Source organism: Mustela putorius, unplaced genomic scaffold (assembly GCF_011764305.1).
Source record: "Mustela putorius furo isolate JIRA1106 unplaced genomic scaffold, ASM1176430v1.1 tig00000174_pilon_pilon_pilon, whole genome shotgun sequence".
NCBI classification, from domain to species: Eukaryota; Metazoa; Chordata; class Mammalia; order Carnivora; family Mustelidae; genus Mustela; species Mustela putorius.
In genome coordinates, this window is record NW_025421304.1 from 38235578 (window position 1) to 38261801 (window position 26224).

At 49.7% G+C, this 26224-nt stretch overlaps 1 protein-coding gene across 4 annotated transcripts in view; it reads left to right on the plus strand.

The window, feature by feature from the left end:
* Positions 1 to 26224, plus strand: part of PLCG2 (phospholipase C gamma 2) — a 142597-nt gene that overhangs the window by 108094 nt on the left and 8279 nt on the right. For 2 of the 4 annotated variants that reach the window (XM_045076347.1, XM_045076349.1), the window contains exons 26-31: positions 2208 to 2310; positions 3560 to 3769; positions 5372 to 5517; positions 6259 to 6373; positions 7236 to 7403; positions 12287 to 12375. In XM_045076347.1, the coding sequence (XP_044932282.1) occupies positions 2208 to 2310; positions 3560 to 3769; positions 5372 to 5517; positions 6259 to 6373; positions 7236 to 7403; positions 12287 to 12375 (831 nt within the window). Of the gene's footprint in view, positions 1 to 2207; positions 2311 to 3559; positions 3770 to 5371; positions 5518 to 6258; positions 6374 to 7235; positions 7404 to 12286; positions 12376 to 15689; positions 18753 to 26224 lie in introns of those variants that run through there. The other 2 variants (XM_045076348.1, XM_045076350.1) reach the window with 2 other exon arrangements.

Here is a 26224-nt window from a genome sequence, read left to right on the forward strand (position 1 = left end):
GGGCACCGTCAGCCAGCACGGGACAGGACCCTCCCGAGTGTGTTCTAGTGTTTGTGGTTCTGGGACCCCCGCCCCAGCTGAGAGCGGCGAAAACGCTAATGAGAGAGCCCTTGGCCGCTGTTCCCTATAGCGCTTGTTCTCCATCCCCAGAGCCCCGAGGCCGAGGCGGGCATGTGGGGCTCCCCAGGAGAAGGGGTGCAACCTGGTGCTCTCTGCTGTTCTTATTGGAGACCCCTGAGCTTATTGGGGACCCGAAGGCTCCCCACCCCCGCAGGAAGGGCTCTGAAATGCAGCCTGGTCCTTCGCAGTCCGTTCTCTGCTTTTGATCTACGCTCCTCCTCCACTGGTTCTTACTTCTGCTGATGCTGATTACGTGTGAAGGTTAAGAAAACAGCAGTCCGCCGACCCCCCGGCACAAGTCCTGGGGAAAGTCACAGGATGAACGCTGAGCTCACTGCCGGCTCCTGGCCGGGGCCTTACCAGTGACCTCCTGCTCAGGGCTCTGTGACTTGACCGTGGAAGACAAAAGTCCACTCACTAAGATCTGTTCGCCCCTCTTAGTTTCCAGGAGGGCTTAGTTTCCAAAAGCCTGGCCAGTGCAGTGGGTTGTGCCTTCAAATTCTGAGACCGCCTGTTGGGTCTAACCTAACGGGTCTGGAGAGTAATTGTTACACAGTTTGGAAGAAGCGAGAGGTCTTTCGTTGCTTTCTGCTGAGGTTGAGGGGAAAAAAAGGGACACCCTATGGCTTGTTGTAGCTCTGTGCTTAGTGAGACCAGCTTTCCACAACTCAGCCTTGCTGGGACGCGTCCCACCGCCCTCGTCTCCTGCAGCTCTGCTCTCCTTAGCGGGGGCACGTGTGGGGCCGCCCGAGGGGCTGCCGTCTGTGGCCTTCCACATACCTGGTGGGGGGCACAGGGCTCCCTGCTTACAGCTTGGAGGCCCTAGAAGGGGAGTCTTCCAGTTAGCCTCATTTCCTAGTTGTGGAAACTGAGGCACAGATTATACAATGTGCCCAGAGGGCCAGCGTTTGAGCCCCGGTCTGATTCCAGTTCCTGCCGTCCTAACCAGGTGGTAGGAAGTCTCGCTCACCAAATCAGCTGTGCCCGGAACACTTGCTCCCCGCACAGGGCTCTGTGAGGACGGCGCTAGGCATGAGTGGTGCAGAGCACAATTCCTTTCCTTATCCTGGCTGGAGTTAACCGGGAAGGCTTCCTGGAAGAGGCGTGATTGGGGTAGAACCCAGAAGCAGGAGTGAGCTTCTGGACTGGCAGAGGAACGATGATTGGGGTGGTGAGGGGGGTACAGGGTGAGAAGCAGGAGGTCAGTGCTGTGGTTCAAAGGGACCCAGGACGTGAACTCAGTGGCATTTTAGAAAAATCTGCTCTGGGAGATGATGTGTAAGGGATAAAGCAAGGGGCTAACGAGGGTGAGGCCTGGTGCAAAAGCCTCTCTTCTCGTCCCTGGCCTGCTGTGGAGCATGGATACGCTGCTCAGCTTTGTGTGCTGCAATTCCTTTGCAAAATGGACACAAATTCTACCACTCAGGGGAGGTGGGGGCCACCCTCCGTCGTATCCATCATGTACGTAGCATGTAGCGTGTGAGGCCCGAGGCTAAGAAGCCCCAGGACCGGTGAAGGGTAGCAGCTGCACATCTTTACTGCTCCGGCTTCCCCCTTTGCCGGTGGGGCAGAAGCAGAATTTGGGGAGATCTGAGAGAGGTGTGTGGTTTGGGGTGAAGCAGGCACTCATCCGTGCACAGATGGGGATCGAATGGATAGTGTGTCCTCCACACTAGGCTCCTGGGGAGGCTTTGTCGCGAGGCTCCGTGCAGGGACAAGGGGGTTCAGACAAGGAGGTGCAGCGCCGACAAGGACCGGAGGTCTTGCGCAGCTCTAACCGTGTGACTTTCGGGGAAGGGATGTGGCAGGAGCCCGAGAGCAGAAGGTCGAGGAAAGTGGGGTGCTGACAACAGGGACCCTCCCCCCCCCTTCCTGGGAACCATGCCCAGGGATCCAGCTCGACCCCAGTTCTGGGCAGAAACAACAGAGGAAATTCAGAAGACAGGAGCGGAGGCGTAGAGCACAGGAAAGCTTCCAACTGTGTTAAGGATCCGAGCCTGCAGGAGGCAGAAAGGGGACGGGGCGGGGGGTTCTGGGGAGGGAAATGGAGCCAGCCTCAGGGCTGACGCTGGGGGCCGGCTCCACAGGAGAACAGCATGAAGTACTGGGAGAAGAACCAGTCCATCGCCATCGAGCTCTCAGACCTGGTCGTCTACTGCAAGCCAACCAGCAAGGCCAAGGACAATCTCGGTACGGCACCCCCGGCTCTGCCCCGCCCTTCCCTGCAAACCCTGCTTTCCTTTGGAGTGAGGTGCTGTCGTAGGGCAAAGAGAGAGACTCCAGCTCTGCCTCCAGGGCTCTCAGTGGACTTTGTCCTCAGGGCGAGGGGACAGGAGGAGAACTTCCCGGAGGCATGTTAGCATCCCCCTACTGCTCCACGCGACCACAGCAAGCCCGGTGGGGGAAAGCCACCACTACCCCTTTGCTGGCTTGCAGCCCTGGAGGCCAGGCCTCCAACTTCAGGGTCACTGGGCTGAAGTCCAGGTGCTGGCAGGGTCCTGCTCCAGCCAGGGGTTCAAGGGGAGAGTCCGTGCCTTGCCTTTTCTGGTCTCTGCCTGTGTCTTGTGGTCACGTCTCCCTCCACTTCTCTTATCCACAGGCCCTACGTTTAGGGCCCAGATAATCTCCCCCTTTCAGAGTCCTTAATGTCATCCCGTCTGCAAAGTCCCTCTGCCACTGTAAGTCACAGTCCCAGGCTCCAGGAGTCAGGACCTGGAGGGCTTCTGGGGCCATGGAGCTTGCCGTAGGAGGATTAAAAAAGGAATCTTTTCCCATCTCCACAGGAGTAAGTTCTTGGCCCTAATAAGATCCTATTCTTTTCCTCCCTCTTTGTTTGGTCTGAAGCCTCTGTGATTCCAGGATGGAGGGCCAGAGAAACAGCACTGAAGCCTAGTTATCCGTCACGGGGCGGTGGGTCCCTTGGTCCCTGTGGTGGAGCTCAGAGCCGGACTCTGCGTGGTCAGGGGCGGGCAGCCACAGCTGCACAGTCCTGTACCTTGGCACCCCCTCGGACCCCACCCCTGCCTGTAGGCAGCAGACTCTCCCTCCCCCGTGGGTCTTGGTGCACTTGTCTTCTGCACAGTATCTGGGAGGAGGAAGCCAGATCCTAAGCTCTCCTCCTCCTTCTGATTCCTGTGGCCATCGGCCACCGTGTCCCCTTCTGTAACTGTACCACTCGTGTTTTCGGGCACAAGGCTGGTGGTGATTTTAAACAAGAAGTAAATGACATGAGTCCCAGACCACAAGGCTGTGAGCATGTGGGGATCCTTGGCAGGCAAGAGCCCAGAGCAATACCGGTGAGGGTAAGAGCATCTCACCCCAGGCCATCTCGGCTCTGAGGTTCCTGGTTTCTGCTTCCACCTGCGCATTCAGCTGGCGCAGCAAACATCACGACAGAGCAGCAGACAGAATAAACGGTGACTCCCTCTCTTATGCGCAGAAAACCCCGACTTCCGAGAAATCCGCTCCTTTGTGGAGACGAAGGCAGACAGTGTCGTCAGGCAGAAACCCGTCGACCTCCTGAAGTACAACCAGAAAGGCCTGACTCGAGTTTACCCCAAGGGACAGAGGGTGGACTCCTCCAACTACGACCCCTTTCGCCTCTGGCTGTGCGGCTCCCAGATGGTGGCTCTCAATTTCCAGACTCCAGGTAAAGGAGCCCTGATGGTGGCGTCACTCCAGGCCCAGTCCCCTGTCCCAGAATCTATCAGGGTTCACCCAGCACGCCAGTGTCGGCCCCAGCTATTGAATGGAGTGATGGTGGGACACTGGGCTTTTGTATTTGGCAGGCTCTTTGATGGCAGCTGACGGAGTAGGGTGGCTGAAGGGAGAAAGGAAACACTTAAGCTCGTGGAATGAAAGTCCAGGAGTTAGCAGCAAGCTTCAGGCATAGCTGGATCCAGGTGTTCAGTGGCCATCCTCAGGGAGCTCTTCTCCTGGCCTCTCCTCCTTTGAGGGCTTCACACTTAGACTCTCAGAGATGCTCACTGCTGAGAAAAGCCAACATGCAAAACATTTTCATACCAGTGGTAGCACAGATCCAGCACTGGGCTCTTTGGTCGACGAATCTCATCAGTAGTCTCCGTTATATTGTTTTAATGCCTGTGCAGGATTCGGTTGAGTGGAACCCTACCCTGTTTAACAGGTCTCCCCCACCGAGGCACTTCCCTCATTTGCTCTTAAGGACGGCCCTGCCCTCTGTAAGCTTATGTGAGCACGGCTTCACAGATGGGGGAGTCCAGCGGTGGGACCGAGAGCTCAGTGCCGGCTAGGTCCTACCACATTGGCACTTGGGCCAGCTTTCCTGAGGAGGCCCACTAACACCTGCACCCCGCCGTGCCTGAGCTCTGCGGCCTCACCGGAGGTGAGGGCCTCCGGAGAGACCGTGGGAGGGAATGCGAAGCAGGCAAGTGTTCGAATACACCTTTCCCCTGTGACTTCACCAACATAGTCAACCTTTTTGATCTTTGTGCCTGCGACAGGTACAAATCGATGTCACAATGGTACACCTTACTAGGAGTCAAGTGAGCCGGTTTTCTGTGTACTTAGAAAGCGTTTTCTTTCCTGCAAACTGTTCGTGCTTTTTACCTCATCTCGTTAATGGGGTGAAGTCATTTATAGCAACATTATCAGATCGCTTTCGTGTGTTGCTCCTTCCCTGTCACTGGAGCTAAAATGATTGTGTGTGTGTGTGTACATGCAGTCTCTTTTTCAGTGTTCCAAGATTCATTGTTTATGCACCACACCCAGGGCTCCGTGCAATCCGTGCCCTCCTGAGTACCCACCACCTGACCTGGCTCACCACCCCCACCCGCTCCCCTCTAAAACCCTCAGTTTGTTTCAGAGTCCACAGGCTCTCATGGTTTGTCTCCCCCTCCGGTTTCCCCCAATTCACTTTTCCTTTCCTTCTCTTAATATCCTCCGTGTTCTTCTTTATGCTCCACAAGTAAGTGAAACCATATGATAGTTGACTTTCTCATGTGCAGCCTATCTTAACTGAAATTTTAAAATTAACTCTCAGGGAAAAAAAAATGTAAGAAATTTTGAGCATTGAGTAGGTTTTAGTGTCACATTTAGAATGGTGTTCACCAGTTGGGATTTTTTTTTTTTTTTGAAACTCCTAATTTAACGACTGCCTGAAACTTATTTTTGTAAACAGGTGTAAATCACCACCCCCCTGCCCACCCCCACGCCCTCAGCACGGCCTGCCTAGGAGGCTCCCTTTCCTCACCAGGTTTCCTTTCCTTCCCAGATAAGTACATGCAGATGAACCATGCCTTGTTCTCACTCAATGGTCGCACGGGCTACGTCCTCCAGCCCGAGAGCATGAGGTCCGAGCAGTACGACCCGATGCCTCCCGAGAACCAGAGAAAGATCTTGATGACCCTGTCGGTCAAGGTAACTCAGGCCTCCAGCCCGTAACGCCGGGTTTCAGCCTGCTGAAACCATCGACGTCCAGTCACTGTTTCAGATCTGAATTTCAGGGCACCCCAGGTCCCAGGGAGACTTGGTCACCTCCCCGTGTCAGGGGAGAGGTAGGGTTTCAGGTCTTGCTGGGTTCAGCAGGGTCTCAGGGACATCAGCCTCCGGCTAGAGGAGGGAAATCAACATGAGAAATGGCCATTTGGTCTTCACAGAGGAGAGAGTGTCTCCCCACAGCAGCCAGGTTTAGTGGGTGACAACGGATGAAAATGCATCCAACTTCCTGAGAACATGTTGCCTCTTTGTAAGAGTTTTGGTTTTTTCCTCTTTTGGAAAGTATGCAAGAGAGAGATCAGAATTGCATTTCTCATATGATTAAGGAAGGAAAAGAAAAATTCAGCATGTGTCATGAAAAGTCTTTTTAAAAAAATACCACTTTCTCCTCTGTCCTTTCCTGGGCGGTCTCTGGAGGTTCTAGGGTGGTGGGAGGGGGAGGGGGGAGGTGTGCATGTCTGTGCTCGGGGAGGTCTCTGTGACGGCATGAGCGTTCCCATCCTGGCTTCTCCAGCCCTGTTTCCCCATCCAGGAGAGGGAAGCAGTGGGGTGGCCCCTACTGAGCGACGTCAGGCTGCCTGGGACCTCCTCTGGTCTGACTCTGGCACTGAGACTAAGCTCTCTGCTCAGGAGGACTTCCAGTACTGACCTTTGGTGTCCTAGGTTCTCGGGGCTCGCCATCTCCCCAAACTTGGACGAAGTATTGCGTGTCCCTTTGTGGAGGTGGAAATTTGTGGAGCTGAGTATGACAACAACAAGTTTAAGACAACAGTTGTGAGTAAGTTGCATCCTGGGGGGGATTTGATGTACTTTTATTGCCCATGGCTTTTCCTTCATCCCTCTGCTACTGTCCAGCTTGGGGTTGGTGGCGGGGGGCGGAAACACAGGACCCCACGATTAGTTGGACAGACACCCAGCCAGTCATGGTGGGAGTCCTGGACCAAAGCCCTGTGCTAGGAAGCTGGGGCGACGGAGGGTGAGCCTCTTTGGGTCCCACCCGCTTTATCTACTGCGCCCAAGGCTAAGACGCAGAGACACAGACAGTGTGGCTGGCCCACAGGCGTGGGTCCAACCTGGGCGATTCTATCCTTCAAGGGAAGGGAGACCCTGAAGCCAGGAAGAAACGGTCAGTGTTTTAAGGCCTGGGATCACTGTCCCCGGTAAGAGGCAGCCCGAGCAACAAATCACACGTGTAACCAGCTAAACTGACATTTCCCCGGGGGTGGGCCAGGCCCGCAGCTGCCCTTGCTCCAAGAGGCTGGTTCACCCCGTTTACTCCAGAACCCACATCCGTTCCCCCTTTTCAGAGAGCCAGCCCCACTTCCTTGTCCAGAGGAGCGCTGCAGCTCCCCACTCTGATCTCCCCGTGCCCTGCCCTCCTACCCCTGCCCAGCCCGGAGCCCAGAGGGAAGCGGCAGCAAGGGGTGTGGTTCCTCTTCTCTGCTTACTAAGGACCAGAACTCTGACAGCCGCTTTACTGGGCTTGCTCCTGGAAAAATAACTATTCTTAGATTTTGGCCTTGATGCCTATTTATAGGGCTGCTAAGGACATTCAAAAAGGCCGGGGGGACAAAAGAGGTGGTTTAACCAGGAGGGGGCAGGACCAGTGGAGCCTGTGCTGAGCCTCTGTCTCCTTCCAGATGACAATGGCCTCAGCCCGATTTGGGCTCCAACACAGGAGAAAGTGACCTTTGAAATTTATGACCCCAACCTGGCGTTTCTGCGTTTTGTCGTCTACGAGGAAGATATGTTCAGTGATCCCAACTTCCTTGCCCACGCCACTTACCCCATCAAAGGAATCAAATCGGGTAAGTCATTTTAATTAAGAGGTGCGGTCTGGGCTTAGCAGGACTTGAGGTGTGTGCTGCTGGCTTTAGAAAGAATGAAGCAGCATTCTGGTGTTTATGACATTGTTGCAAAAGGGATTGGGTGGCTCAGGCAGCTGATCACGTCAAGTTGTCCCCACGAGTATGGACCGGACCAGGGAAGGGAGGGGAGGCTGCACCCTGCGCAGTCAGGCCTCTGACCCCCCACGCCCGCCGGGCCGGCTCTGTGCCCCGGGAGGGAAGGAAGGGCCCCCCGCGCAGCTGGGAGGCGCAGTCTCCGATCTGCCGCTTCCCGCACCCGCAGACCTTCCCCTTCCTGTTCCATAAAATTGGAACCATTGATAAACTGTTAATCGTTAAATCGGTTAAGCGTCTGCCTTTGCTCAGGTCATGATCTCCGGGGCCGGGGATCAAGCCGCATGTTGGGTTCCCTGCTCTGCGGGGACTCTGCTTCTCCCTCTGCCCCTACTCGTGCTCGCTCTGGCATGCAAACATGCACAATCTTTAACAACCCGAAAAACAAAGAAACTGTGTCCCATCCCCCCAGTGCAGAAAGACGCTCCCAGGGAGGGAGCACAGATGTGCTTTGTGCGTGAGCTGGATGTGCTTTGTGAACGGCACTGTCCTTACCTTGTCTGGTTTCTTCGCTTTTACTCTCCTGCTGGATGGTGTCACCTTTGACAAACAGGCCCTCGCTCGATGCCGAATTCCCTTTTCCCCCTTCCTTAGCATTTCTGCAGGACAGAGCCACGAGATCATAGATCCTTTGGGAGTCCTCATGAGGTCACTGTTCCCCAAGGATCATTTTTCGAGAGACACAGATCCCTCATTTTAGTGATTTATATACCCAGATAGTCTTTTTTCTTGGTGGTGTTTGGAAATCTCGTGTCCTGTTTCTTTTGTTCTAAACTTGAAACAATAGCCGATATTCCCAACCCTCTGCCTTCCTTAGTGTCCGAAAGCTGATCATCTCCAGCACCCGCCCAGCTAACCCTGGGCCTAGAAAGTGCAGGTCCCTGGCCCTGTCCCTGGGTACTTGGCTCTGCCTGGGTTGGGGGACAGGCAGGGGCAGGCTTCCCCAGCTCCTCAGCGGGCACCTGGAGAGGACTGAGCGCAGCTGCTCATCTTACCATCCAGGAAACAAATTCCGAAGTGAAGGAGTAGAGAATTTTGGAGACAGCCGTCTTCGTCATGTTCTCTCACAGGACGCACATGGGAGTCCCTGAAATCTGCTATCGGGCAACCGCTCTTGCGGACCTGGCCCCCTCAGGCAGCTACTTTAAAGCCAGCGGTGAAGCTGCAGTTCTGTAATGTGCGCTTTGACAAAGCAGACAGTGAGCCTGGGAGAGATTTCCTTCTCTGGTAACTGTGTTCTCAGCGTCCCCCGGAACCCCCCTGCCGTGCTGTCAGGACCTCGTGACCGTGTCCTCTGGAAGGAGAAGGGATGTGAGCTTTGTAGTTGCTCCTAATGCCTTGGAGAGGGAGGTCAGAGTTGATGCTCCTGCCCGTACTTTACCCGCCGAATTGTGGCCATTAATCTAGAAAATGTTAGCACTTAGCTTGAAGATTTAAAATACAAAGAACAGGGGCGCCTGGGGGGCTCAGTTGGTTAAATGGCTGCCTTCGGCTCAGGTCATGATCCCGGGGTCTTGGGATAGGGCCATGCGTTGGGCTCCCCGCTCAGCAAGGAGCCTGCTTCTCCCTCTCCTCCGCCTCGCTCTCAAATCAATAAAATCTTTGTAATTTTTTAAAAGAGACATAGGACATGGATGATGAAACAGGTGACCTTTGCCCCGCTGGGAGAATGGTCGGTAAGGACCTTGTCTTGCTCCTGTGCGATTCCCAGCGAGGCCTGGCGCGTCCATATTCAGGGAAGGCGCACAACAACCCCTTTCGCACAAGGCGTCGGGAGCCTTCTGAACTCACAAACTCTGCCCACGGCCATTAGGGACGCACTTAAGCTTTTGAGCCAGGTGGAGCTCAGAAAGGAAGGAAAACAGCGTTTACTGCGTTTTGCGCCTTCAACTCTTTAATCCTTGCAGCAGTCCTGGGAAAGGGGTTTTATCATCTCTGCCTTTTAAACACCAGCGCTTTGGGGCCTAGAGATGTAATTATCTTGCTCAGGGTCACCCACCTGCAGGACCAGAGCTGGGCTGCAGACCCGGGAATGTCTCACTGCACACTCCACATTCTTCCTACCCTGAAGGCCTTTGCTACTCTGATAAACCAAATACGGAGCACACTTCAGAAGACGTCTCTGTTTCCTTTGTGTCTATGACACAGCCCAAACCAACAACAAAAAAAGAGCCAAACTGTTTCGGGTGAACTGGGAAACACCTTTCTGCCTCAACCCCAGGATGCATGAAGACGGCTCAGGAAATGAGAGCTGGCCGTTGGAAGGAGGCGTCTCGGGATGGGGCGCACTTCTCCAAATCTGGGGGCACATGCTGCCTGTCGGTTCTAAGCAAAAGGGCACTTCCCCGTCATTGGAGTGTGTGGGCTACTTCACAGCCTTCCCGAGTCCAGGCTAGTATATTCCAACAGTCACTCAACACCTAGACTTCCTCCCCAGTGTCCCTAGACCAGCTCTTACAGATGCAGAATTTCAGGCCAAACAACCAGACCAGCAGACAAGCCAAGACAAATCGCATCACCTAGAAGGGGAGAAGAGAGAGAAGGGGCTCCTGGCTGGCTCAGTGGGTTAAGGCCTCTGCCTTTGGCTCAGGTCATGATCCCAGGGTCCTGGGATCGAGCCCCACATCGGGCTCTCTGCTCAGCAGCGAGCCTGCTTCCGCCTCTCTCTCTGCCTGTCTCTCTGCCTACTTGTGATCTGCTGAATAAATAAATAAAATCTTTTAAAAAAACAAAAAAGAAAGCGAGAAGAGGTCAGAAAACTTCACTATTCACAGAACACCATGTCCTCAAAATCCTCCCGGGAGAGGTCTGACCTGAGAGTTTTATACCCAAACTGTCAGTCAGGTACAAAACCGAAGAATGGATGCATTCAAGTACGTGGCGTTCGAGGATTTTAGGTGTCACGAAGTAGTACTGAAGAAAATGAGAGGGAAAGGTGAGCCGACAAAAGCACTGACAGAGAAGTCCAGTATAAAGGCGACGAGCACTGGATGTTTGAAACTTACACACAATGAAATGCACAGATTTTCAATGGGAAGACACGGACACCAAGTCCTGAGGTCCAGCTTGTGAGACGCCTGCCAGCGTGCAGGAGGGACGTACCCAGGTGTCCGCGTCTCACGTGGAGACACATATCTACACGCCTGTATGCTAGATGGAGGAGTGGGGAAGTGTGGTTAAAAAAACATAGGAAAAGGTTAATGACGGATCTGTGTGGCTGGCACACAGTGTTCTTATACTGATACCTTAGCTTTGCTGTATGTATGACAACTTTATAACCAAGTCTCCTTTTCTGGAAGAATTACGGTTAGAAAATGAAACACTATATACCTGACCCTTGAACAATGTGGCAGTTGGGGATGTCCATGCCTCAAGCAGTAAAAAAGCTACCTAGGAGTTTTGACTTCCTCCAAACCTGCTCACAGCCTATGGCTGACCAGAGGCCTCGTAACCGTCAGTTGACACAGACTTTGTATTTTATACTGTATTCTTCAGGTAAGCTGGAAGAGAAAACATGTTCAGACACTTAGAGTACTGTACTTATCGGGAAAAAAATCTGTGTATAAAGTGGACCCACACAGTTCAAACCTGTGCTGCTCCAGGGTCAGCAGTATTTACACGGAGTGTCTTATAGAGACAGTGATTCAGCTTCCCCAAATTAGGGGAAGGAAGGAGAGAGGAGGTGTGGCCTTGCAAAAGGTACATCAACTTCCTCACCGAAAGCACTGGGAAGGGAGAGAGGGCTCAGTCAAGTGATACTGTGCAGGCTCCAAGAGAGCAAGAATGATCATCGGACAAGCCCAGACCCGGATGGTGGAAGTCAGAGGCAACGGTGCACGTGCCCTAATGCAGGCATGGCTTGTCCAGGAGAAGGAGAAGACAATGCAAGTAAAAGCTTTTGAGACAAACTAGGGCCATAGCATCTCCAAAACAGAAAGTTAAACGAAAACCATCCAGTACTATCATTAGTGACTTAGAAGAAATCACGACAGTGTCTTGGGAAGACACTGTGAACATGGCTCCTTCGGGAAGAAAGGATTATGAGCGGGTAGGGGCGAGATTTCAGTTTTTACTATGTATTTGTTTAGACTAAGTTAAAACAAGCAAACCAACCAACCTTTGAGAGGTGTTGTCATAAACATTTGTGTGTGGGGAAATCAGCTCTACCTCAACCCTCCCCCCTAAATTATAACTTAACAATGAGTGTCCTAATTATAAATAGAGAAAGGCTTTCAGAGGAGGATCAATACTGCTAGGGACTGCCAGGGACAGATTTCCTACTATTAGAAATCCTTCAGGATGACCCGCCCCCCGCCCCCCATCCCCCCATCCTATGGTTTGTAAATCCAGACACGGAGGAGGGGACACAGAGGTGTGTTACTCCTGTGAGTCTTCTGGCTTCCAGAGGACATAAGGAATTGAACCACAGCTGCAGTCCCTCTAAATGTGTCGTGTTCTGTATGTTTGGATTTCTTTCAAGGGAATGATTTTCATTTCTACATGGCAGAGATCTTTAACTGCACTTTTCTGTGTGGGGCCATCTGTCGGAGCTGCATACTGGAACACGGGCCATCAGGAGGGGACCCCTGGTTTCCAGAAAGTCATGCCCCAGCATAGGCCACTAACTTATCTGCTTCTGGCACCAAACGTGGGATCCCCAGGAACCCTAAGAAAGCTAAGGTCTGATGTTAATGGTCTGTCTTTGCATTACTTTCCCTTCTCTGCTGCAGGATTCAGATCTGTTCCTCTGAAGAACGGGTACAGTGAAGACATCGAGCTGGCTTCCCTCCTGGTTTTCTGTGAGATGCAGCCAGTCCTGGTGAGTGAAGAAACGCCAGTTGGGGGTTCCCTGAGCTGTGTCTGCTGGTGGGGAGGGAGTGGCCTCTGGGTATGGTTGGCTGATGGACTTAAACACCCATTGGGAATGGTGGAGCGAGACATGCCATATCATCAAAGAATTCCTCCGTGGTCCCAGGCTTTTCCTCCTCGCATCCTTCCTTCTTCCTCCTTGGACAAGGCCGTACGATGCTTTGAGCAGGTCATGGAGTTGGAAAGGGTGAAGCTCTTTGGAAGTTCCGTACAGTTTCCTTTCAGCAAGTAGAGTCAAGCCAGATAATGCTTTCCTGGAATAGTTCATCTTTCCTGCATGCTCCCCCTGCTGTCGGTGGTGGGGGGGTCCCTTCAGAAGGGCTGAGAGCACCCGCCAAGGCCGAGCTGTGGCTTGTGCTGGGGCCGCACATTCCCAGGGCTCCGCCCTACTCTTGTCCTTCTCTTTGCTCCTGAAGGAGCCAGCCACCTTGGTCCTTTTGCCAAGTCCTTGAAGATGTGTAATCTCTCTTTTGATTCACCAGTTTGCAGAGGGTTGACGTGAAGGGCTTGGCCTCGATGAAGGCCGCAGCGGGCTGGGATAGTTCAGGTCTTGGCTTGCTGTTAGGAGAATGTCTGGATATGTGATTTCTGGAGCTGCACAATCCTCTGAACACAATCCTCTCCCACAGAATGAGCCCCACTTGGCATGTGCTTTCCATGATGTGGCCCATGCAGTCTTCTAAGATCTTTCCATTTCCCCACCACAGAACTCAGCATGGGCCGGGTGAGTGTGTGGTCACCCCACTTCTCTTTGGATAAACCAGAAAAACCATGGTTCTGGATCCCAGTGGCCTGATGTGGCCTTGGTCATTGGCCCTGGATATGCATCTTCCCTTCTCTGTTGTTCCTTGGATAGAGAACTCACAGCCTCTAACTTGTTGTTTTGGCTTTAAGAACTAAACAGGGATTTGGAAGTTGCTTATGTGGCAACTTCCACAATGAAGCTGAGAACCATCCAACGGGAAAGGGAGATGGCAGGGGTGGAGATGCCTTTTAACAGCTGTAGCCATAGTCCGTGCAGTAAAAATTCATGAACTCGACTCAGAGGAGAGAACATTAGGCATTTCTGCATGGCTGTCTGCCTTGCACTCCGTTTTTGCAACCTTGATAGTTTTCCACTTCAAAGCATTTTGTAAACATTGAAATGGAAAAGGATGCAAAGATAAGGACAGACAGACAAAGCACCAAAAGCAGGAAGTGACACTTAAAAAGCATAGTTCTTTGGGGGCCAGAGAACCTCAGTGACGGAGGCATCACTTGTGTTGGTAGAAAACGCACTCCTGATGACAAAATTGTGTCTTGAAAGGATCAGGTGATGAATAATGCCAAGTGTTCCATTTTGAAACAAATTCCATACGTCAGTGCTTTAGACTCAGGCAACAGAAACGCTTCCGTGTGAACTGGATGGTCACTTGAACCTTCAATGATCAGAAAAATCAACTTTTGTGATTCTTACCGTGATAACAATGTTCGGTCCTGAAAGGACAACCCAGTTAGTCATCCCAAGACTTAATTAAGTGGCTCTTTCATCAATTTATCACCAAATAAGACTGAGTTCCTTAAATAAGTCCATTAAAGAGACCTAGGCCAGATACATTATGTTGTGCGAATGGCTACACACAGCCCCGATTGCGCCTACTATACAGGTTTATAATTAGGAGGAAGAGATGAGTTTATACAGTAAGCATCGGGTCTGTTTGATTCCTTCTCTTGCTAGGCCAATGCCTTCTTTAAGTATGATAATAATACAAATCCATAGGTCCACTTTCTTTTTTTTTAACCAAGAAACAGACTTATTTATTTATTTATTTATTATTTTTTAAAAGATTTTATTTATTTATTTGACAGAGAGAGATCACAAGTAGGCAGAGGAATGGCGGGGGTGGGGGGGAGGCAGGCTCCCTGCTGAGCAGAGAGCCTCCTGTGGGGCTCGATCCCTAACCTGACCTGAAGGTAGAGGCTTTAACTCACTGATCCACCCAGGCGCCCCACTTTGTTTTTTAAACTCTGGCATTCACAGGTCATCCTTTGTGGTCAGGTGCCCCCTGCTTTGGGGCTGCTGAGCGTACCTTGTATCACAACCAAACTGTCTTCAGACATCATTCCAAGTCCCCTGGTTGGCAGAACTGTCCTTGATGAGAACGGCTTTAAGTGAAATTATCCACACTTTTCATACAGTTAACCTAATTTATTAGCACTTAAATGATGGACAGGTTTTTCCATCGAGTGGTCTGCCCCTACGTAGCTCAATCATCACTCCTCCAAGCAGGGCATTCGTGGAATCCACTTACGAATGTAATTACTGTCTTCCTCCTTTGATTCAGTTATTTTCTTCGGCTTGGTTCCCAGATATGGGACTAATTTATTTGTTTTTTTCTTGATATTTGCGAGAGAGAGGCCGACCAGGAGCAGGGACAGTGGGAGGGCAGAGGGAGAAGAGCTGACCCTGCGCTGAGTAGGGAACCCGACGCAGGGTCCGATCCCAGGACCCCCTGGACCACGACCTGAGCCGAAGGCACACACTTAACTGGCTGGGCCACCCAGGCGGCCCCGGGATCAGTGTATTTAGCAGGATCGTAAGCCTGGAAAACTGGGAACAAGTAAGCTTGAAGACCCCTGGCTTAGTCAAGCTTACCGCTCCCTGAGCCACAGCAGGATCTGGGATTCTGTTGCCTGGGGAAGGGAATCAGCGTTTCCTCGCGGTGCACGTAAAGCCCATCTGCAGGCATTTCATGGAAAAATGATGTGACAGACTTGGTTTCAGATGGGGACGGGGCCGCAGTGGTCTAGACATTGCTCTGCAAAGCTGTTGTAAACAACTTGGAAATGTTATAAATAATTTGGTAACACCAGCAGCAGAGAAACTTAAAAGCAAATGTATTTGTCCATACGTAACTTCCTCCATGCAGGAACCTTCTGGGTGGGGCGGTGGGGGCTGCCCCCGTGGAGCCCGGCAGGGAGAGAGGGGAGGGTGGGGGGTGCCACGGGGACCGTGAATGTGCCCAGATCCGCTCTCTGAAGGAGTTTTGGCAGAAACGGTGTCTGAGTCTGTGCAAACCTCACGGCAGCTGATGGTTTTTAAGCTTTAATTCCGCATATGTCACCTGGTCCTCAGGTGCTCCCAGGCGTCATTTGGAGTTTTGGCCCCACAGTGTGACGCGGCATCTTTGGGGAGCCGAGCTGGGGTGTGGGGTACACCTGGGCGTTCTCCTTGCCCAAGGTCAGACCTTGTTTTAGTTATCACCGTCATCTCTTTCATGCCAGGGAGACACTGGTAAGTGGCCTCACAACAGGCTCCTCTGACACAGTAATTGATCCAGCGAGGGCCGGCGGGAGTCGAGGGCTCCCGGAGACTGTCAGTGAGTGCTTCGGGCTCCCTCTCAAGAGGCCTTTGACATGTCACAACTGCTTTATCAGCGCTCAGTCCTCTGCCCTGGGAGCCGTACATGTGGTTTCCAAAGCATCTTTCCAACACCATTTGATTCTCTCCTACACTGGAGAAGTAGTAAAACAGAGGCGGCAGCGGGTGAGGGAGAAATCCCCGTGGGCTACCTGTACCCGACCACGGAGAACATCCGGGCCACTTTCCTTTTTTGCACACGAAAGATCCACAGCTGGGTTTGTGCAGGACACACGAATGGGTGCCCTTTACCTACTTCCCAGAGGACTTGAAGCCTTGCTCTAGGTGATGATGTCCAAAGCCGTGAATGCCTGTTTCTTCAGGTGAGGGTCCCGCAGCCCCTTAGCCATGCTCCTCGTGATAGACAATTAAGTGGGTTGGCCGTTTTTTACTTTATAAATAATGAAGGTCTTCATAAACCTTTTTGTGATTAAAAATCATTTCCTGGGGCTAGGTATGTAGTAATGGACTACTAGATCAGGAAGGGGGAAAAAAAACCCCATCTTTTTGAAAGCATATGGACTTGTTCTCTGAAAGTAGTTTCTTTTAAGTGGATGTAGTCTATCCAGTCTTGCCATTAACTGAAAAAAGGCTCCCATTCCAATGATTTCCACTGGGGAGATTCAGAAGAATGGGACAGGACAGAGCGTGAGAACTGGACTGTGCACCCTAGTTATTGTTGACAGGCAAAGCGGACAATAGCTGGGAGCTCTGGGGATGGATCCTGTGGCAGGTTGTGCTTGGGGGTGCTGAGGGGTGCAAAGACCAGGGCGGGCGGGCTCAGCTGGAAGAGACCAGTGAAGCCCTTTGCAGAAGGCTCTAGAGACCAGTGGGGGAGCAGCTCCCTGAAGCTGAGCTGGTGCTGGTTTTGGCGGATGGTGACGATTTCCCTACAGTTGGGAAGACCCTCCCTGTGCCTCAGCAGCTAGCCTTTGCTAGTCTGACCCCAAGAAGCAGAGACTCCTGTGCCTGCCACAAACCCCCACCAACCCGATGTGACTACTCAGCAGACCAAACACTGCGAGCGGTACGTGGTTGAGAAAAAACCCGGCCCAGGGCAGTAAGCGGCCGACAGACCCCAGCGAACAGGTGGCACCCGCGGCCGGCAGCCGGAGCCGAGCCCTAGAAGCGTCCTCAGAGAACCCGGCCATGCACGTCCTACAGATTTTCAGGAACGTCTCAGGAGAGCACTGAAAAGACAACTTTCTAGAATTTGAAACAAAACCCAGATTCCTTGACTCCAAAAATTCAATGCATCAACATTGATCCGCATGAGTGACCCAAAAGAGAACCTGAAGAAACGGCTCCCCTGCCGGAGCCACAGCACCAGGATGCAGGCTCGGAGAACAGCCGTGGGAATCTCCCTGCGCGCTGCCCTGGAGCCAGCCGGGGCAGGTGGGTAGGCGCCACCCATGACAGTCGCTGCAGGGAACCTTCTCGTATTTGCTGCTACTCGAGGGGCTACTCGAGTCCCTGGAGGGATGAACAGAAAACACACCACACCCCGAGTTGCGTTCTTGCACAGGCATCCTTGTTTTATCGTGCCTGGCAGATACGGATTTTTTTTTTTTTTTTTTAAACAAAGTAAAACTTTGGGGCAACCCTGTGTTGGGCAAGTGTAGTGACACCATTTTTCCAAAACCATTTGCTCACTCCTGTCTCTGGCACATTCCGGTAAAACTTCCGTTACGGCGATCCTTGCTGTTCGCATCTGGATTACTCTGGCGTAGGAGGACCCCGATGGCCTCCGTGTGCTCCAGGGGAAGGAATCAGCGGGGGGAGCCGAGGCTTTACACTTGCCGCGGCCCCCAACACGGCAGCCGCCGCCCTGACCGCGGCGAGATCGAGGCAGGACCCTCCCCTGCAGAAGGATGGGCTGGCTGAGCACCTCACATCATGGGGAGCATTTGGGGGCAACAAGGTATTTTTCAATGAGGATACGTACATTTTTTTTTAGACCATGTCATCGCACGCTAACAGACCGCTGCAGAGTGCTCAGGATAAAAAGTCAGATGCACTGGGAAGTCAGACCAATTCAATGGACTCACTTTATCGTGGTATTTGCTTTCCTGGGGTGGTCTGGAAGCACGCCCAGAGTAGCCGAGGTGAGCCTGTCAAACTTTGGAATTCCAAGGATAAATAAAAAGCTAGACTTCTCGACGTACTGAGTTATCTATGAAGAAAATAAAGCTAAAAGCAGACTCGCCCTCTTCAGCCTTAGGAGGACGGAAGAACTTGGTCTGCAGCCATGCACATGTCAAGGCAACAGAAGTGCAGGTGTGGACATGCACAGTTTTGAGATCTGCATTCCTCCACCCCCCAAAGGACACCTCAGGAAAGCCTAGAGGAAGAAAGGGAAATAACTCGGTACAGCTACATTTTATAGTTGAAGTCTGATTAAGATTTTGTGTCGGTGAATACAAGTGTTCCTGAAACAGAAATACACTGTGAGAAATTCTCTTCTAGTCTGGAACTGAAAATATCTAAAGGCATCCTAAAAAGTTTTGACTTTGATGCCTGGGGGTTCCCAGTTGGCAAATAAAGCATCCTGCAAGTCGGAGAGCTAATTCTGCTACTTGGATGTGAAACTTCATTAGGACCATTAGAAAACAAACAGGAAGTTGACTGGGAATAAAAATAAGGGATAAAATTTTTAAAAAATGAAATAAAAATGTACAGTAATCAAAATGGAAGGGATGAAACATAACTTGATCTAGCGAATGGGCTGAATTCTCTCATTAGAAAAGTTAGAAAATCTAACTGCAGTTTTTACAAGAAACAAGCCTAAAACCAACAGGGTATTGCACGAGCAAAGGTAACAACCCCTCCCTGCCAAGGAGTGGAAGAATTGCTGGAAGAAATTGGGAAAGAAAAATTAGTCTCGAAGTATAATTTAGGGGCACCTGGGCGGCTCAGTAGATTAAGCAACTACCGTCAGCTCGGGTCATGACCTCTGAGTGGTCGGCTTCCTGCTCAACAGGGGAGTCTGCTTCTCTCCCTCTCTCCCTTTCCACTGCTCGTTCTCTCTCTCTCTCTCAAAAAAAATTCTGACTTACAATCAAAAGTCTCTAAGATCATTAAGAGAAACCGTACAGAAGGGTCGTTTGGTTTACAAAGGTATGCAAGAGGCCTTGGGGTTTAATTAGGACACAGCATCATCCCTCAGTCTATAAACAAAAGTGCCCACAAAGATTACTTGATTAAAAAAAATCAGCGAGGACAGATGGTCAAGTCCACGTTAACGAGCTTGATTTAAGAGATAAACACCTTTGTATCCAACCAGTGGATAATATACCCTGGTTCCTTCTGTTTCCCAGAAACTTTAGAAAACTCGATAGCATAATTGGTCACAAAGACAACTTAAATACATTTTGAGGGAGAAGGATTTCCTAAGTCGGTAAGATTTGGAAGATAATAAAAGAAAGCCCAAATGTTCACCACCGGAAAAGCAATTCCTCGATAAAACAAATGAAAACGGTTATCTAAACAGCAGTAAAATATTTATGCCGTACTACATTGAGAAGAGGAAAATTCTTGCCTTAAAACGAGAGAAGACTGAAGACAACATACACTAACTATTCATCTTGGAATTTTTTAAAACACCGATCAGAGAAGTTGGTAGGAACAAAATAAAGGTAAAAGCCACCTGAATGTAACAGAAAACATAGAAGAAAAAAACAGATTCATTAAGATCCATTAAATGCATCTCTGCCTGCCTCATGAAGGCCAAATTACGAGCAGGCACAATAGAAGAGAAAATATGGAGAACGAGAGTGACCCCTAAAATGATTTACATCTGTAAACGAGGGCCAATGGGTGATGGCCTTGAAGAATATACACGGGTCGAAAGTGTTTTAAGAAGCAGTAGAAAACTCAAGAAGTCCTCTAGCACTAGAACATCTATCAGGTAAAACAGGTATTAGATCTGGATGGTTGTATAGCTCAGTTCCATCTGGATTTAAAGAACATGATTCTAACGTCAACCCCCTGAGGTCAACAGAAAGATGGAAATACTGCATCAGTGTCTTGAAGCTACAGAAGTCTCTGTCAACACTGAAGGTAGTGCGCCTCTCCCTATTTTTCCCCTCAAGAGTCGTAGATAATTCTTTCAAGAAACAGCAAGTCATTTCCAGCTCTTTTCTGGAACAATGTATCACAACTGAGTAGTTTATAATATATAATGCAAGGTTGGGTCAACACTTCTAGTGGCAACACATTAATCACTAAATGCCACAGAGGTAACCAGTCAAAGTAATTTTATCTCTTCACAATTTATACTGATTATCTCCATCCACAAATAAGTCTATATATTTAAAGACTCCCCTTGTAAGGGGACTGATCTTTATTGGTCTTGTATTTATTGTCTAACCCCTTTATTCTAGAAAGAACACTTGGAAATGTAGGGTGAGAGGCAGGGACAGAAAGAAAACCTCTTTTTTTTTTTTTTTTAAAGAATTTTATTTATTTATCTGACAGAGAGAGAGATCACAAGTAGGCAGAGAGGCAGGCAGAGAGAGAGGAAGGGAAGCAGGCCCCTGCTGAGCAGAGAGCCTGATGTGGGACTCGATCCCAGGACCCTGAGATCATGACCTGAGCCGAAGGCAGTGGCTTAACCCACTGAGCCACCCAGGCGCCCCAGGAAATCTCATTCTTGATGCTGATAAAAAACTGTAACAACACATTAGTGAAATCTAAATGAGGAAAGTGTACAGCTTATGGGGCCCCTGGCTGGCTCAGTTGGGAGAGCAAACAACTCTCGATCTCAGGGTTGTGAGTTCAGGCCCGATGCTGGGTGTAGAGATTACTTAAAATCATTTTAAAAGAGGAATATAACTTATAAACGCCACCTGAACAAATAGAAATATATTCCAACCCTTCCAAAAATTATTTGATGGGAATCAGAGGTATCACTATACAATAACTTTTAAAGTGTACATACACACACAGACACACAGAAACAAACGCACATTTGCATTGGAAGAGACCGCTCTTCCTTACAGAAGACCTCCAGTTAATAAATGTACAAGGGAATGAGAGAAACAGGAAATCCCCTTTGCAACACCACAGTAATTGCTACCGGTAAGATCTAAGGGATGCCATAAAATTAGTGGCAGTTTGAGGAGACACAGGACATCTGCATAGTCTCAAAGCATCTTCCTTCAAGATATTTACTGACTGGAAAGAGAATGAACCAAGTGATCAAGGTCACCACGTCCACATCACCTACCTCCTGAGAAGGCTACATCACTTCTTTGACATTTCCGCCCGAGCTGCACCACGCCAGACAAAGAAATCACGGGAAGACCCCCAAACCCAGATAGTAGGACACGGTACAGAATTACTGGCTAACCTCTTCCAAAGTGTCAAGGTCCTAAAAGATGACAGGATGGGGGGGTTGGTCACAGACTAGAAGCCTCTAAGGAGATACAGCAAGACAGGCAATGTGGGATCTTGGAGCCTGGGGAAAAGCCGGTGAAAACCAGTGTGTAGTGAACTTCTTAGTTTGGCTCATTGCCCTGTGGGTGTTTGGGGCCTTAGCCCTGGAGAGTGGGGGTGATGAAAGATATGGGGGAACTCTGTACTTGCAGTACGACTTCATTTTATCTTATGAAAAATTAAAGCATCAGTGGGGGATTAAAACAAAACAAAAAAACCCACAAAACACCAAAAGGTACAGAACTCCATGAAGATCTTGTCACAGGCCAGATACGGTTTATTAACGAAGATATTCTCCAACACTTCAAGGACCCTAAGTTTTAAAAATACGTAGATCCACCTAAAAGAAAGGATTACAGATGGTTCAAGGGTTCATGGTGGGAATAATAAAATCACAATAAACAAACTCCCGCCTCCCCAGATGGACAGATCACCATAGGGGAACATAAGAGAACTGGCGAAAACAGACCTTTCTCTCCAAAGATCATTCCTAAAAACTGAAAAACCAAGACTTTGCATTTTAAGTTTTGTTTTGTTTTGTCAATAATCAAAAGAAATTCCCAATTTTGGGTGGCTCAGTTGGTTAAGCGACTGCCTTCAGCTGAGGTCATGATCCTGGAGTCCTGGGGATCGAGTCCCGCATCGGGCTCCCAGCCCCACGGGGAAGTCTGCCTCTCCCTCTGACCTCCTTGCTCAAACTCTCTCTCAAATAAATAAGTAAAATATTAAAAAAAAAAAGAAAGAAATTCCCAATTTCGATGAGCAGGGATCATGAGAGCTGGGGCTGGAGAACAAGAAGAGGCTGGGACTTTTTTGGGCGGGGTGGGGGGGTTGGCTAATAATCCTTAGAGTGCTTCTTCACTTTCAACTTTGTGCTTATATAATTAATAAACGAAATTAAAATGTTAAAAACCAAAGTAGGAGTAGCTGATGTATTACTGGGGAGCACAGGACGTATCCCAGGACATTGGGTGTGAAGGTGACAAGAGACATGATGGTTCAGTAGCTGGAGGGGGCTGGGGGCTGAAGGAGAGCTTTGTGAGATGGATTTGCTGCTGCCGGGAGTCATTTATTAGAGAAGGGAAGGCTGGTGCAGGGCAGAGGGGACCCTGGGGCCAGCAGGAAAGAATGGACATGGCACACAGACCCGAGATGGGCAGCTCTTCCACGTACTTCCTCCTCTGTTCCACGTAAAACAAGAAGTAAGGCCATTAGCTGAAACCAGGGAGGTCTGAGCAAGACGTGTGAAACAGTCCTCTTAGGGCAGCAAGGAGAATTTCTGAGCTCAATACAGTAGGGTGGTAGTTTGCCGCGCTTCCATGACCCAGGCGTTAGTATTTTATTTAGGACTTTTGTACGGACAGTCTGTAGTTTTCCATCCGGTTTTGTTTGACTGACTTCCTAACAATTACTTGGAGGCCGTCTTTCTCAGAACTGTGCACATCTTGAATGGAACTGGAATAAGTGCTAACTACACCTAACAGATGTTAAAGACCTCATTTGTCAGACTTTCTGGACCAGTTATAAGAGCCTTCTCATTTTCTTCTAGGATAAAAGGAGTCTCTTCCGAGTTTTTTTTTTTTCTTTTCCCTTGTGGGATAATTTTCTGTAATAGGAAATATATATGTCTCTAGAATAAAAATTGGAGATATAAGAGCCTTACAACAAGTACAAATACATATTCTTTTCATGATCATCTTGGTTTTTATTTCACAAATTCCTACCATTTCTAGGATTACCTTTACTGACTCAGTCTGCTTCTTTTAGACCTGTTCTTTTCACAGCTCCTTGTGTTTGAGTATTTAATTCATTTATTTCCTATCCTTTTTGGATGCTAATGCAGGGGGGGCTGAAGGCCATACGCAATTAGATGATTCAGGGCTAGGTGAAGCTTCCTCTCCTGTAACATGCTTCAGAAAACAGGAAATGGCATATGCCTAGGACTCAGGCCAGCCATCAGCTGCCTGTGGGAGGCATTGGGGGTAAAAGTGGACACAGTCCTGTAGCCAGGATACCTACTATTCCTGGGGACCTAGAGCTCTGAACAATCAGCTTAGCCCTTTGTTGGCCCTGCCCTGGGAGTCCCCCACTTAGAACATTCAGGAAGAGATGGGGGGGCCCCTGGCTGGCTCAAGTCTTGATCTCAGAGTCCTGAGTTTGAGCCCCACTTTGGGTATAGAGATTACTTAAATAATTAAAAAAAAAAAAAACCCAACAACAAAACTGCAGGAAACCAGATACCAATGTACAGATTCGGGGAGGAAAGAAACCCCATTCAGGATGACCTTGCACATTAAAATTTTAAGATCCTCAAGGAAAACAGAGCTAACACATATAAAAGCAAGAGGATTCCCCCAGTGAATCTAAAAACGAAGTAATTTAAAAAGGAAAAGAATCCGCTGAGTATCTGCATTTCAAAAAGAACCAGCTTTTCTTTCTTTCTTTCTTTCTTTTTTTTTTTTTTACTGTTATGGAGGAATGAGAGAGCCAGTTAGAAATCCTAGGAATACAGTTTGGAAAATCTTCATTCTTTTTTTTTTAAAGCTTAGTAAGTGGGAAATTCATTTACAGAATGGATACGGTTATGGATATGGTTAAGGAAAGAATCTGTAAATGTGAAGATTATGTTCGGGAATTTGCTTTCAAATTTTGTTATGCACGTGTACGCGTGCACATAAGACACATCCCAGTGAAGGTGCAGAATACCAGAGCAAAGAGAAAATTATAAAAATGAAAAAGCAGGTTACCTATAAAGGATTCTGTGAAGGACTGGCAGACCACAAGCCCTCCCCTCTACAGACTAAGGGCTGTCCTCACAACACTTAAGACAGAAAGCTGTACGTCTAGACATTCTGGATCCTAATAATCAACTGTTCAACAGGGAGGGCAAAATGCAGGTAGTTTTCAGACCTACAGGGATAGGTAATTTAGTACTAATAAACCTTTGCTATAAAAGAGCTACCGAAGTCCTTCTGTAGGCAAGAAAGACTACAATGCAAGAAGCAATGGTGACCACTGAAATTAGAAAACAAGTAACTGTAGGAGGTGCCGGGGGGCTCCGTCTGGTTAAGCGTCTGCCTTTGGCTCAGGTCACGATCCCAGGGTCCTGGGATCGAGCCCCACGTCGGGCCCCCTGCTCGGCGGGGCGCCTGCTTCTCCCTCTGCCCCCTTCACCCCGCTCCTGTGCACACCCACGCTCTCCCTCTCAAATAAAATCTTCATTAAAACAAAGAAAAATAACTGGAGGCTTGGAAAAAGCTAAATTTTATGTGAAAACTCAGACTCACAAGAAAACCAGGACATGACAATCCCAAAGTTCTAAGAGGGAGTGAAGGAGCCTCGATCAGGAAGGGTGCGCAGGGCAGACAACCTTCGGTTTCCCCCTCTGGCATCTCCACAGATGTTTACAGCGATTCATTAAACCGTGTCGATGTTGCTACATCCCTCTTTCAATGTTTGTTACGGAATACTGAGTGCTGGCTTTTATAACACGCTGTAAATGCTTTGGGGTTCAGAAAAATGAGATCAAGGTCTGGAAGTGCAGGTGTGTTCATAGAGAACATGGATTTTGAACTTAACCTGAACAGAAGTCATTATGAATGAAACCAACAGAAGTGGTTTTATTCTAGGTAGCGAGAAGGTTAAGAGAGATCATTTGTAGTACAGGACTAAGACTTAAAAAAAAAAAAAAAGAGCAGAAACTGCATTTAAGATTTCATTTGAGAGAGAGAGAGCACAAGTGGGAGGGGCAGAAGGAAAGGGAGAGAGAATCTTTAACAGACTCTGTGCTGAGCACGGGGTCTGACACGGGGCTCAAAATCAGCGCCCTGAGATCACGACCTGAGCTGAAACTGAGCTGGATGCTTAACAGACGGAGCCACCCAGGAGTCCCTCTGCTTTATTCCTAGGAGGAAGGAAAGCTGGTTTCCTTGAGAAAAGACATAAACTTCAGTATAGTCACAAGGACAAGGACTGTGCATCTTCCTCCTCTCCCTCTGCACCTCTGCACGGGGCCAGAGTAACCTTTGCCGTGCCCTCCCCCTCTCCCAAGTCACACTTGTGTTGTCCTGGGGGATGTCCACAATGTTTTGTTAGGTTGTTAAGGTGGGAAAAAAAAAATTGCAGGGCAAGGTATGGTCAGAGTCTGCTTTCTTGTAAAAATAAATGAAAGAGAAACCCATTCACGAATACTGATGGCACATTTCTATAGCGCTGGCATCTCACTTGAACTACTCTATCAGTAAGAGTGACCGACAGACTGACCTCCGCAGCAGCAGTCTTTTCCATCAGAGTCAGCAGAGGGCAGACTAGGAGGATCCTGAGCTCATCTCCTCCCAAGGACACACTGAGACAACATCTACAGATAATGCACACACTCTGAAAATGACCCCGAAGTCCAGCACAGCCAACTGTCCTCCGCTAAAGACCTAAGAAAAAGCCACAGCAAGAAGGGTCAGAGGGGCGAGACAAGGTTGGGCTTTTGCCCCCCGCCCCCCCCCAGGGCAAGGACCCACAAGCCGAAGGAACATCACAGTGCAGAGATGCTCCCTGAAGAGCAAGGGAATCCAGTCCCACATCAGGACCGCCTAGCCCTGGGGACCTGCCCTAGGAAGATGAGCCCCCAGTCTGGCTTTGAAAATCAAAGTGCAGCTGAACTCTATGAGAGCCAGTGGGCCAGAGGAAACCAAGACTCCACGCTCATAGGGCCGTGGGGCTCTATCACTCCGTCCAAGACCCAGCACAGAGGCAGCAGTCGTAAAGCATCCAGGTGACACGTGAAGGAGTTACCAATTTCGGGCCATGTGCTGGAGGGTCAGGGGGCCGTGGGAGTTTTCTCTAGGAATGGAAGTACAGGCAGCTGCCACGTGCCTTGCCCTCCTTCTGCCGAGCGGGGCAGGATGCTGGGGGCGGCCGGTTCCGACACTCTCCATCTACTTTGCTAGCGCCATTCACCCCACTAGCA